Below are 12,742 nucleotides of genomic sequence, written 5' to 3'. Positions count from 1 at the left end.
CGTAGGAGCAGAGCTTACTGTGTATTGGGCTCTCTGCTCTACGTTTTGATTTTCTTACCACAGATATATGAGTAATATTTTATTAGTAGTAATATGGGGGAGGAGTAAAGAGAAGGGAAACAGCTAACCCCCAAACACCTAAGACTGGAATTCCCCTCTTCATTTGGAAAAAAGGTTAAGGACCAAAACCACAGGAAAGCGGCCAGATTTGGGCCAGTTGGTTTAGTTTAGTTCTGCCAATGAAAGGAAGAAGAGTAGTTGCTTGTTTCAGCAGATTCTAGGGCAGGAACCACTGTATAGCTGAAAGAAAATAACGCAGCCGCAAGGTGAATGTGAAGTTCCACAGCGAGGTGGGGAGTAAGTCCAGCCAACACTGGCAAAGATGTCCTGACACTGCAAGACGCATAGAGCTGGTCTGGAGAGTCACACATAAAATGCCCAAAGTAATCTTTCACTTCCTGTGTCTATTAGAGAGAGGTTAGAGATGATGCTGTCAATAACGAGTTTAGTGTTAGTAGTAGTCATTTAGTCGTGTCCAACTCGTTGCAACCCTACGGACTGTAGCTCACCAGGCTCCTCTGTCCATGGGATTCTCCAGGCAAGAATACTGGAGTGGGTTGCCATTTCCTTCTCCAAATAAAGAGTTTAATCTGCTTTAAAAGGGGCCTGGTCCCATAGAGCCCGTGGACTAACCCCCACCAGGGATCCAGGCCTCGCTGAGTCACCCTGTCTGAACCGTACGTTGCCATCTAGTGGCCACTCAACAAGGTCATCTGCAGACAGCTCCGTTCCAACAAAGATGTGAAGCAACAGGCTTGGCCTGAGACTTCGAAAAGCAGCCACATCATTCAGCGCATTTCCCCCAGCTTTCCTGGGTACCACATACAAGAATGAGGTAGTCACAGGGTGACAGTGCCGTGCTGCTAAGGGGCATCACATGCCACAAGAAAATATGCATTTTGTGGAATCACTGCTTATTTGAACTGTGCTGCTGAAACACAGTCAGAAGTAACAAGAATGAGGATAATCTTCAAAGGTTATACACTCAAAGGTAGTTCTCTTCTGTTACCCAGGGACAGACTTCATCCCTTCACTCATTCAGCCCAGAGGTATTTTTCCAGCCCATCATCAGTTCTATGCAGTTAGCTACAAGGCTAACATACTTTTTTGGTTTTGTTTTGTTTAGCTTAAATGCTCTATAAGCTTAATTCATCAGAGGTAACCTTAAACCCACATGCTGGAACAAGACAAAAAATAAAACAGTCAGTTAAAACAAGAGCTGGGAATTTCCTGGCAGTCCAGTGGTTAGTACTCTGTACTTTCACTGCCTGGGGTATGGGTTCAATCCCTGGTCAGGGAACTAATACCCCACAAATCACATGGCAGGGCCAAAATAAAATAAGAGCTGTGCCTTCTTTAAGAACCATCGCAGGAGAGTGGAGATAAATGTTCCCTTCCCTACCAGCTGCTGTCGCTTCTTCCAAGAATCACAAAACACAGCCCTGGAGAGGCCAAGCATGCAGCTCCTCCAGACAGTGTCCAGGAGACTGATTTCTGGGTGCCCCATATTCCATCGCTTCAACCTTCTTGGTTTTAGGGACACTACCAGAGACATCCAGGAAGTGGCAGATTCAAAACTCCCTGGTTCTAAAACCCCTGGGCTTCCTATTTCTAGCATGCACCCACAGTACAGTAACTTCAAAAAAAAAAGTCTTTTTTTTACACTTTAATTTCCACTTGAGCCCAAAAAAGTTCACATGACAGGTTTAATAAACCCAAAATGAGAAAAAAGGAAAAAATTCCAAATAGAAGACAAAATAGATCATTCAAAAGATGGACTATTTTCCATCTTTAGAAGACATAAAAGACTGGCCTCTGAGTTTTCTTATTTATTGGGTGCAAATACCTTATAAATACAAGTAGCATAAACAGAAGTGACCTTATTACTTTTGGATGTTTTGGCTGAACACTGCTTCCAAGCTCCTACCTCAAATGGACTTTGTCTTGTTCCTGGCTTTTGTTTCCCCAGGACCTAGAATTCCGTGCTTGGCACATCACTGCCACTCAAATATTTGCTGAACAAATGACGGATTTAGGGAGGCAGGAGGGAGAGGGGGGTGGAAATTCATAAACCTTGAAATTGCACTATTTTTGAACTACAAAGAACCTTAGAGGTTATTGTAAGTAATCATCTTCGCCTCACTGATAAGGAAACTTACTCTCAGAGTTTCACATCACAAAAAGGAAGAAGATGCCTCTTTTTTTTTTGCAGTGAATCAGGTTTGTTACTACACATTAAATCTCAAGGACTGAGTGGCAATTCTCTGGGAATCCACCTGCCACCGCTTGTGTCACACAAAGTGTCAAGCAGAGTTCCCAACAAAGCGCTTGTGGAGCGCCCCCTACCCCGAGAGCGTACACGCAAGGCCTCTTTCAGGAAACCGCAAAGTTCAGTTTCCAGACAACGTGATCCTCAAAACATGAGCAAGGCCTTGCACTGGGTAATATTCTTCTGTAAAGGCAAACGTAAAAACGAACCTAGAACTACATAAATATGGGATATTATACCCTCTTAAAACAAATGAAAATGTGCCTGAAAAAATGCTGATGATACCTCCTCTAAAGCCTTGAAAAAAATCTTGATTTAACCTTGCATTCATCATTACAAGGGTACTTAAAAAGGAGCAGCCATCCTGTGTTCTATCCGGAAAGCAAGAGAGAGAGGCAGCGAAGAAAACGATGCAAGAGTTAGTAGGCTTAACATCATGAGGAGATGTTTCCCAACAGGACGAACACAATCCTATGAGATCCCAGAGACTTAAGCCCGAAATTCTAGAGCGTGCTGAGCAAAGTGTATTTGCAAAAGGGTGATTTGGCTTTCACCTAAAAGGCAGGTGTCATCAGATAATAGTTGTTAGAGGAAGAATGTGACCGAAGAATCAGAAGTCCTAGGTTTTCTTCCTACCCCTAATCCCATCGCAAATCACATACCCCTTTGAAACCTCTGTCTCCTCACTTGTAAAATGGGCAGGATGAAGTCTGATCTGTCAAGGTAAGTGTGAGGATCAAATAAGAGAACAGTGAAAAGGCCTCATAAAAGTGTACTAAAGCACAGTGAAAATAAAGTATTGTTACCAACGACAAAGGGACAATGATATTAAAAGTTGACAAATTTCTAAATTATTTAAATAAAACCAGTAAGCCACTCAATTCCAATTTTAATACAAGTCTATTATTCCTACTTAAAGTAAAAAGAAAAAGCCATTCCAAGTACTTTAGATCAGTTATTCAATACTATCCTAAGAATTACCACTTCCTCTTTTAATATCACTTGAAATGTTTCATCATTCACCTCATTTGTATCTTGCAGTGGATAAAAGAATGACGATTTATGTTTTCCTGAGTGAAACTCTTAGTAAACACACACACATAAACACACACACAGACACACATGCATGTAAGCACAAAGTGAATACATAAGACCACTGATTTTTTCCTCAACTCTGCACCAAGTAACATAAACAGAATCTTTATTATTATTAATTTTTAATCACTAGAGTAATGAAATTTTAAATTTTCACAAAGCTAATGTGAGAATATATTGAATAAAAGATAAATATCTTCACTTGTAAGTTATACTTCACTCAACTGTTCTCACTAACTATAAACCAGATGCTAACACTATGATTTTAAACCTATGCTGTCGAACATGGTAGCCACTAAACATACACAGCAACTGGGCACCTGAAATGCAGCTAATGAAGACTGAGATGTATCATAAATGTAAAATATACACCAGATTTTGAAGATTCAATATGAAAAAAAAAGTAAAATAGCTCAGTGATTTTTAAAATATTGATTAATGTTAGGATGATTGTATTTTGGATATTCTGGGTTAAGTAAAATACATTAAAATAAATTTTACCTGTTTCCTTTTCCTTTTTTTAATGTGGCTATTAGAAAATTTTAAGTTATATATGTGGCTCACATATATGAGAAAAGCATGATCCATTTCTATTGAGCTGCTCTAGAAGAATACTAAAATAAACAGTGTACATTATATAAAAACTTCAATTGCTAAAATTTATCCGTAATAGCCCTCTCCTCCATATATGAAAATGGGGCTTGGTCTTCATACCTGTAACCACAGGTGAAGCCTGCCCAGACCCCCAGGCTTTCCTCCAGTCACCCAACCCAGATGAGGTACCAGAGGGAGGCCATCAGCCAGGGGAGAGCAAGGACCCCCACTCCCACCCCCATCCCAGGGCAGCCTCGGGACTTACTGTAGAGAAGTCATTCCTTTTAACCATTCCTGTAGAGTAAAATAACCCATATTTTGTGCATCCAATTTCCAAGCTAGGACAAGCATAACTACCTGTTTAAAACAAAACAAAGTAGAAAGACCAATCAAATCAGGAGAACAGATCTCAGCAATTAAATACATTAACATCACACCAAATGTTCACAGTAGTTTAGTCACTGAAATATGAACAGGGTAACTCGAAAATGAGTTTTAGTTTGGCAAACATCTAGAAGTTTGATAATTCAGTCTGCTGATAAGGGTTTGGATAAATGTGACTTCTGTTGATGCCTGATGGTGAAAGTATAAAGGGATTAACCTCTCCAAAGGGTGGCTCTGCAGTATCAAAACTGGAACCAGCAGTTCCACTTATGGAAGTGATCTCATAGATACACCTACACAGGTACACAAAGCTGAACAGGCATCAAGACTTCCTACAGGACCATTTGTAGTAGTAAAAGACTGAGACCCACCAAATACCTGCTAGTAAGGGACGACTTAATACACCTTTGCTAAACACATTCTATACAAAGGGAAACGGTGTCACTATTGAGACAAATGAAGTGGAGCCACCAACACAAATATGGAAGTTTCCAAGACTTGAGTGAAAATGAAGAGAGACGTGCAGAACAGGGTGTTAAAACCCAAAAGGTAGGTGGAGGGACAGACAGTGGACATATCTGTAAATTCAACTCTAAAAGGGGGGAGATGATTTTAATGTAGCCCAACACTCCCTGGTGGCTCAGACGGTAAAGCATCTGCCTGCAATGTGGGAGACCTGGGTTCGATTCCTGGGTCAGGAAGATCCCCTGGCGAAGGAAATGGCAATCCACTCCAGCACTCTTGCCTGGAAAATCCCATGGACGGAGGAGCCTGATAGGCTACAGTCCATGGGGTCACAAAGAGTCGGACACGACTGAGCGACTTCGCTTTCACTTTCTTTCACTTTCCCAACATTCCATGTCTATGGCGCTGTGCCTGCAACAAGCACAGGCTGAACAGATTGCCACTCAGTCACTTCTCAGTGGGCACCATCCTTGCCTTCAGTGGATCTTCTGAAACTCTGCTGATGTGAGCAACTGTGACAACTGGTTTGTGGCACTGCTCATCACTTTTTCACTTAGATGTTTTAGAGAAAAGGGTGGCACCAAGATAGTTATGGTGAGTTTAATAAATACCTGAAGGTATAAAAGACAAAATTACATTTTGAAGATGCCTCCAGCTGCAAGCTCTTTGGGGTTCTTAGACAAGGACAGAGCTGAGGCCTTCTAGATTAGGGAGAGAGGAGGAAGCCCTCCCACCTCATCTACCTCAAGACCCAAGGCAAGATGAGGAGTAACTTAAAAACAAAGCATGCCATTGCTGGAGAGGTGACAAAGCAGGACAGGGCCTTCCTAGGACCATCCTGCAACTCTGCAAGGCTGGCAATCTCTGGACAGTCACTCATATAGAAGGGAACTCGAGTTCTCAACTGGAGAGCACACATACCCTGAATGGCTGGCTGTATGTCTATTTGTTGTAATAAAAAAAAGGGCAATGGGAAGGAAATACATGTTCCTATAATACAGTTGGCTGGGGACAAGCAAACGTGGCATTTGGCAGGTAATCTCATTTCTTTACACCAGAAGAACTGCCCCACACCATTAAACTACGATCTGGGTCAGATGGTGCCCAACTGGGTCAGATGATGGTGATAGTGAGAGGAAATCAGGGTGATATAACATAAAAAAATGAGGCAAGCCAAGACATGGCAGCAACCTAAATGTCCACAAACAAGGGAATGGACAAAGAAGACGTGGTACATATACACTTTCTAATTCGAACCTGATATATTCTCAAACAGTATCTATACTCAATTCTCTATTAGAAAGATTAACTATTCTGCATAAACACTTGTTAAGTTTAAAAAAAAAAAAAAAACAGTTATGGCAAAGGAACACACACACACAGTATGCATGTAATGAGGCCAAACAGCCTAAGCAGTTATCACAATGGGAATTTCTTTACACAAAACAGACCTTTCCCTAGGACAGCCAAGAATAAGCTAACTAAAGAACTTCATTGTTACCTTAGTAAATGAAAGCTGACCTGAATTTTACAAGCCTGCTTAAATTTCATAAGCTATAAATATCAGGCAAGGGGAGGATTTTAAATACTTTAAAGTGCTCACTTATCAATACAGATAAGCCTTTAAAAAAAACTATTTCAGTGTTTGTTTTTCAAACAATTTCTAAAACTGGGATGCATCCATACCTGATGGCTTATCAGATTTACTTAACATTTTTCCCTTTAAGTGATGAATAAAATAATAAAATTTCTATTAGTGGCATCTTAAATTGAAATACAATAATAAATACTTTGTAATAATAGTCTGAATTGGGTCTTTTAGTCTTCTATGTGATTCAACATTTCAAGATTATTTCTATTCCTACAGAAATGGAGAGCCAAAGACTCATAATTACCAAAAAAGATAATAATAGCAACTATTTTTTTTATTGAGTTCTGGTATTTGGGGGCTTCCCAGGTGGCGCCATTGGTAAAAGAATCCACCCGCTAATGCAGGAGATCAGGGTTTGATCCCTGGGTTGGGAAGATCCTCTAGAGTAGGAAATGGCAACCCACTCCAGTATTCTTGCCTGGAAAATCCCATGGACACAGGAGCCTGGCGGGCTACAGTCCAATGGGGCCACAAAGAGTCGGACACGACTAAGCGACTGACACACACACACTGGTATCTGGGGGTGAGGAACTTTAAAGAGCTGGGCCCTGCTAGTTTTTTTGCCTAGAAACAGCTGCAGCACTCCTCCTACCCAACAGGCCTTTCTCCCCTGAGAGCAGATGCCCACTTAATCCCTCTGACACCTGCAGCCTGACACCTCCCAATCTCCCCCATCAGGCCCTGCTGCCCACCCCGATTACATGCTGACTGCCCTTCCCTGGGTAGAAACTTGGGACTCCTCTCAGAGCCAGCTCACTCTCGCCCCTCTTATACTACCCTCCAGAAAACACCTGTCAACCTTAGCTCATTCCCTGTCTGAAAACTTCCTTCTTAAAGTCAGTGAAATGTTCTTTTCTGGCTACGGACCAGATTAAGCAAAACACTACTGACCCAGCTGTCCCCAAACCTTTGCACCAATCTGAATAATGTATCAAGACATCTGAACTAGAAAGATGGCTTAAAACTCAACATTCAAAAAATTAAGATCATGGTATCCAGTCCCATCACTCCATGGCAAACAGATGAGGGAAAAGATGACAGATTTTACTTCCTTAGGCTCCAAAATCACTGTGACAGTGACTGTAGCTATGAAATTAAGATGCTTGCTCACAGGACGGAAAGCTATGACGAACCTAGACAGCATATTAAAAAGCAGACATCACTTTGCTAACAAAGTTCTGAACAGACCAAGCTATGGTTTTTCCAGTAGTCATGTATGGATGTGAGTTGGACCATAAAGAAGGCTGAGCACCAAAGAATTGATGCCTTCAAATTGTGGTGCTGGAGAAGACTCTTGCGAGTCCCTTGGACTACAAGATCAAACCAATCAATCCTAAAGGAAATCAACCCTGAATATTCATTGGAAGGACTGAAGCTCCAAAACTTTGGCCACCTGATGCAGAGCCGACTCACTGGAAAAGACCCTGATGCTAGGAAAGACTGAGAGCAAAAGGAGAAAAGGGCAGCAGAGGATGTGATGGTTAGACAGCATCACCGACCTGACAGACACAAATCTGAGCAAACTCCAGGCGATAGTGAAGGACAGGGAAGCCTGGCATGCTGCAGTCCATGGTGTCACAAAGAGCTGGACATGACTTAGCAACTGAACAACAACTTGAACTAGATCACATTCAAATTAAAAATACAAGGCAAAAATCAGTCCAAAGGCTCTTTAGAAAATTTAAAGTGTTACTGGGAGGAAGTGGGGAAGATGTAGGCATAGAAATGGTAACAAAAAATGTTTAATAAAATTTATTTGTGAAATCTCCAGGAGCATGACATATCAGCATGGGCACCAGGTTATCTCACCAATACTCTGATGAAAGGGATGACCCCTTGGGAGCTCTACCAGCGTATAAATTCATTGAGGATGTAAGAAGTATTTGTTAAACTGGGGGCTGTAATATTGAACTGTACAGCTAATGAGCCAGGGCATTTGTATAATTTTTCATTTTACAGTAAGACAGATGTGGGAATAGGAAAAATATTCAATAATAAAATGATGATAAGAATTAGGCAAAAATAATTAAGCATGTAAAAACCTTCTACTTGAATTTTTTAAGGGAAATACTTAGGGCTTTTACACTAAAAATCAATCACTTTCCAAGCTAAATTCAACTGGTAGTGAAAGCTGTGAAAAATCCTTGATAATTACAACCTATTCAAAACTCTTATAAATAATTAATTATTCAAAGTCCTGGACAAACTCTACATCAGGCTGGAACAACCTCAGAGGAGGACAGACATACACAGTGCCATCAGTCCCCTAGTATCTGCTATCGGAGGCACACACGCACGCTCCACTTTTTAAACGTCTAGTTTAGTTACTTGATTAGTGAAATTAAGAAATTAAATGAGAAAAAAAAATGACTAACTGTAGTTATACCATATCAACTGCAAAAAAAGTTCTGCTTTACAAACCAATTCAGTATGAAACTTATTTCTTAGATTGCCTCATAAAAACTAACATATCCTTACTTCTTTACTGTTGCATTATTTGTTGAGAGACAAAATCAGATCAACTGATTTGCCCAAATTTGTAAGTTAGACTTACATTTTCTGGCTCGACACCAATGTCTTCACAGAATTTCTCCATGCCCTCGGGACCTACAACATCATCAGTACCTGTGATGAAATGCAATTTATATAAAGTAAATCTAACCATGTACAGATACTATTACTACTACTGTAGCATTATACTGTTAAAATACTTATTATTAAGATCAAATAACACCTACAGACCATAAACCCTTTCTGAAGGAAGAAATTACCAAGTGTAAGTTGAAAAATATTCTGGAATTTAAGTTCTATCTTTAAAGGATTCTGCTTTGCACAATCATTTACATCTATTTATGGCCAAGTCCTTCAACCTACAAATAGGTGTACATATAATTGATATCTAAAGATAAGGTTATAGGTATTCAATTTCTATTCTTAAAGTAGCTTATAAATCTCTATTCTTATTTTGATAATAATTTCAACACATAAAATAAATTTTGGAAACACAGTAAAAAAAACCACCTAATATTCTTTATAAAATTAACTGGGAAATAATATAATTGTTTCTTTTACACAGAAAAAAAAAAATCAAGCAGTCTTTTTGTTCTACACAAGGCAATAGCCCTTTCTTCACACTCCATGTTAGCTCTCTCTCTTCCTGAAAGAAATGTCCACACATCCCAGCTCTATTGCATCCCCACTCATTCTTCAACCACAGCAACTGTTTTCTATTCCTCTCCCTCCATGGAAACTCCCCTTGCCAAGGCCACCCATCAGCTCTAATTACCACATCCAATAGACACAGTCCGTCTCTGTTCTATGTGGCTTCCCTGGAGTAGCTGGGATTATCCTTCCGTAGTGTCTCAACCCGGGTCACCACCTGAAACGCAAGGCCTCATCCTGCAGCACCCTCTTCTCCTACATTCTCAAGAGTCAATCAGTAATCCAGTGTGCCGCCAATTTTACTTTCCAAATATTTCTTAACTGCTGACTTATTATGCAGACGTCATTCTCTCACTTAGATGACCACAGCAGTACCCTTGGGGTCTCCCTATTTCCAGAGACTCAGCCTGCTCTGACTCACCCTGCACACAGCCACCTGGAGGGTCCACCTCAAACATAAACTCCATCCTGGCTTAAAATCTGCTATCTATGGATGAAGTCCAAAGTCTCTGGCATATCAAATAAGGTTATGATCTATAGCCACCCTTCCTCTTCAGCCTCGTAACTTTCCACCTTCAAATCAAGTTTCCCGGAAATAAAAGAATCAAATAAATATTGCTGAATCAATAAAAATTAGGATCCAGAAATACCGACCCATGGTTTGCTCCACACACACACCCTAACACGCGGCACTACCACATGGTACTGCACGTGGTACTACTTGTGGGGCCTCAGTCCATCTCCCTCTCCCCTCTTCTCATGTGAGCTCCTTCCATCTTGAAGATGGGAACCATACAGGCAGTCCTCCCAACTTCCCCACCCCCACCAATGGAGGCCAGGTCAGGCAGTCCCCATGCAATGCTAAGAATACTGTACCCACATTTGCATCAAGTCCCAGCTCATCTACCTTCCCTTCTAAATTCCAACAGAGTAAGAGCTATTTATTCTTCTTATAACCTCAACCTACTACCCTGGCATGAAGCAGTTGCTCCATAAATTTTATTGAATGAATGGATGGATATCAGAATATAAAAATCACTCTACAATCTTCCATAGCCTTCAGATGCACCAAGCTGCCAAGATCAGCAGAATCCATCTAAATGCCTTTGTTATTCAAATATTATCAACTGGGCACATCCTGGAGCTATCACTGTAGAAGTAGCTGATGAGGAATAATACATGGTCCCTGCCCACCAAGATTGGAAAGAAACACAATGGTCTCAACAAAGGGTGACAATTAAAACCACCTTGCGTGCTTATTGGTCAGTCCTGTGCCACTTTTCTCTCTTCTAGTCCTTGGCTTCTCTTAAAATCCAAACTCAGGCTCTTCCACATAATCTAGCCAGAGCAAATACTTTTTCTGCCTGCTTTATTTTCCTTTTAATCACAAATGTGTTATTTTATCACAAATAATTTCATTTCACATAATTCAAATCTGTTACCTTTTTTGGGACTTTCTTTTTTTTTCCCCTTTTATTTTACATGTTTTTCAATGTATCCTTAATTTTGTCTTATTACAGGAAAATCAAATAAAACTTTACTTAATTTTTAATTTAGTTTTTTGGGCAACATTAATACATACAATGATATGAAATTTCAATTAAAAGTAAAACTGAAAATAAAAGTACTAAAAAAGCAAAAGTTTTCCTTCTAACCTTTCCCCACATCCCAGAAGAATTTCTTTAAAAATCCTTCCTCAAATAAGCTATTTTATAGAATTTTAGCCACAGTAAATATATACATATTTATTTCTATAAGTTTTTCAGGCAATTCTCTTTGGCCTCCAGGTGCACAACAATCATTTCATCTTTAATGAATGACTGTTTTTGCCTCCTCCTTTCCTGTATTTATGCCCCTTCTTTCTTTCTCTTATCTAACAAGATTAGCTAATAATCTCCCAAAACAACGGCAAATAAAAAGAGTAAGTATGGGCACCCTTATCTCAGTCTTGACTCAAATGGGAATACAGTTAGCATTTTATCATTTGGGTCTGTGTGTGCACATGGGCTTCCCAGGTGTCTCAGTGGTAAAGAATCTACCTGCCAAGGCAGAAGACCCAGGTTCAATCCCTGGGTCAGGAAGACCCCCTGGAGGAGGAAATGGCAACTCACTCCAGTATCTTTGCCTGGAAAATCCCATAGACAGAGGAGCCTGGTGGGCAACAGTCCATGAGGTCACAAAGAGTCAGACACAACTGAGTGACTAAGCACACACACGTGTGTGCATATACCTACATGTGCACACTCATGCATATTACACAAATGATACATGAATACATTCATATGGTGAAACGTTCAAACAGAGAAGTCCAGGTGAAGTAAAGAGAAAGCTTGCCTTCCTCTTCTCCTTACCAGGCAGGCATGTATACTCTTGGGCCATTTTGCTATGTATTTATGTATGTGCAAATATATAGTGAGATGTGGTTCTGAACTTGTTTATCTACACACATGGTTCAGACCGTATCCTGCTTTATTTTACCATCTGGTAATTTTCCTGTGTAAACATCCAGCTGATATTCTGTACACTACTCCACTGTAGGTCACTGTGTGTGTGAATTCCATGTCTCGTAGTCCCTACCCTCATTCCACTACCGTAAAGTATTTGAGCTATGAGATTAAAGAGCAATGATATCCGATGGAAGTATCCATCTATTTCTAGCCTGCTAAGAGGTTCCGTTTGTAGGAACAGATGAGTTTTTAGTATCTACTGAAAGGACTCATTGGGAGGTGGTTACACAAAGCTGAGGGGAAAAAAGGCACTTCATAATCTTAAAAAATTTTTGTCTTTGGTTTCTATACTTTGTGATCTAAAAAAAAAACCTCTTTCTCTGCTACCTATTCCTGAGCCTGGCAAGCCACCTGCCCTTCCCCTGCCTGGGCACAGGGCCTGGGGGTCTCCCAGCTGGCTGTCCCACTCACACCCCCTCCAACCCCACCTCCCCTCCCTGTCAATGCTCATCACAGTGATGGCGCTTCTCCATTTGTCTGTATACCACACAACAAAATGAACTCAAGCACAGCACTTCGACTGTCCACACACACTCCACAGCCTGGCATGCAGCA

The 12,742-nt window shown here is 40.6% G+C and overlaps 1 protein-coding gene across 6 annotated transcripts in view; it reads right to left on the bottom strand.

Moving 5' to 3' along the window:
- Positions 1–12,742, bottom strand: part of DCUN1D4 (defective in cullin neddylation 1 domain containing 4) — a 71,910-nt gene that overhangs the window by 20,724 nt on the left and 38,444 nt on the right. For 5 of the 6 annotated variants that reach the window (XM_055588534.1, XM_055588533.1, XM_055588536.1 and 2 more), the window contains 2 exons: positions 9,073–9,143; positions 4,284–4,375 (listed from right to left, as the gene is read on the bottom strand). In XM_055588534.1, coding sequence (XP_055444509.1) covers positions 4,284–4,375; positions 9,073–9,143 — 163 coding nt within the window. The remainder of the gene's footprint in view (positions 1–4,283; positions 4,376–9,072; positions 9,144–12,742) is intronic. The other variant, XM_055588535.1, reaches the window with a different exon arrangement.

Source organism: Bubalus kerabau, chromosome 7, assembly GCF_029407905.1.
Source record: "Bubalus kerabau isolate K-KA32 ecotype Philippines breed swamp buffalo chromosome 7, PCC_UOA_SB_1v2, whole genome shotgun sequence".
Taxonomy (NCBI): domain Eukaryota; kingdom Metazoa; phylum Chordata; class Mammalia; order Artiodactyla; family Bovidae; genus Bubalus; species Bubalus kerabau.
Note: the sequence above shows the minus strand (reverse complement) of the source record. Positions and strands in the feature narration are given on the sequence as shown.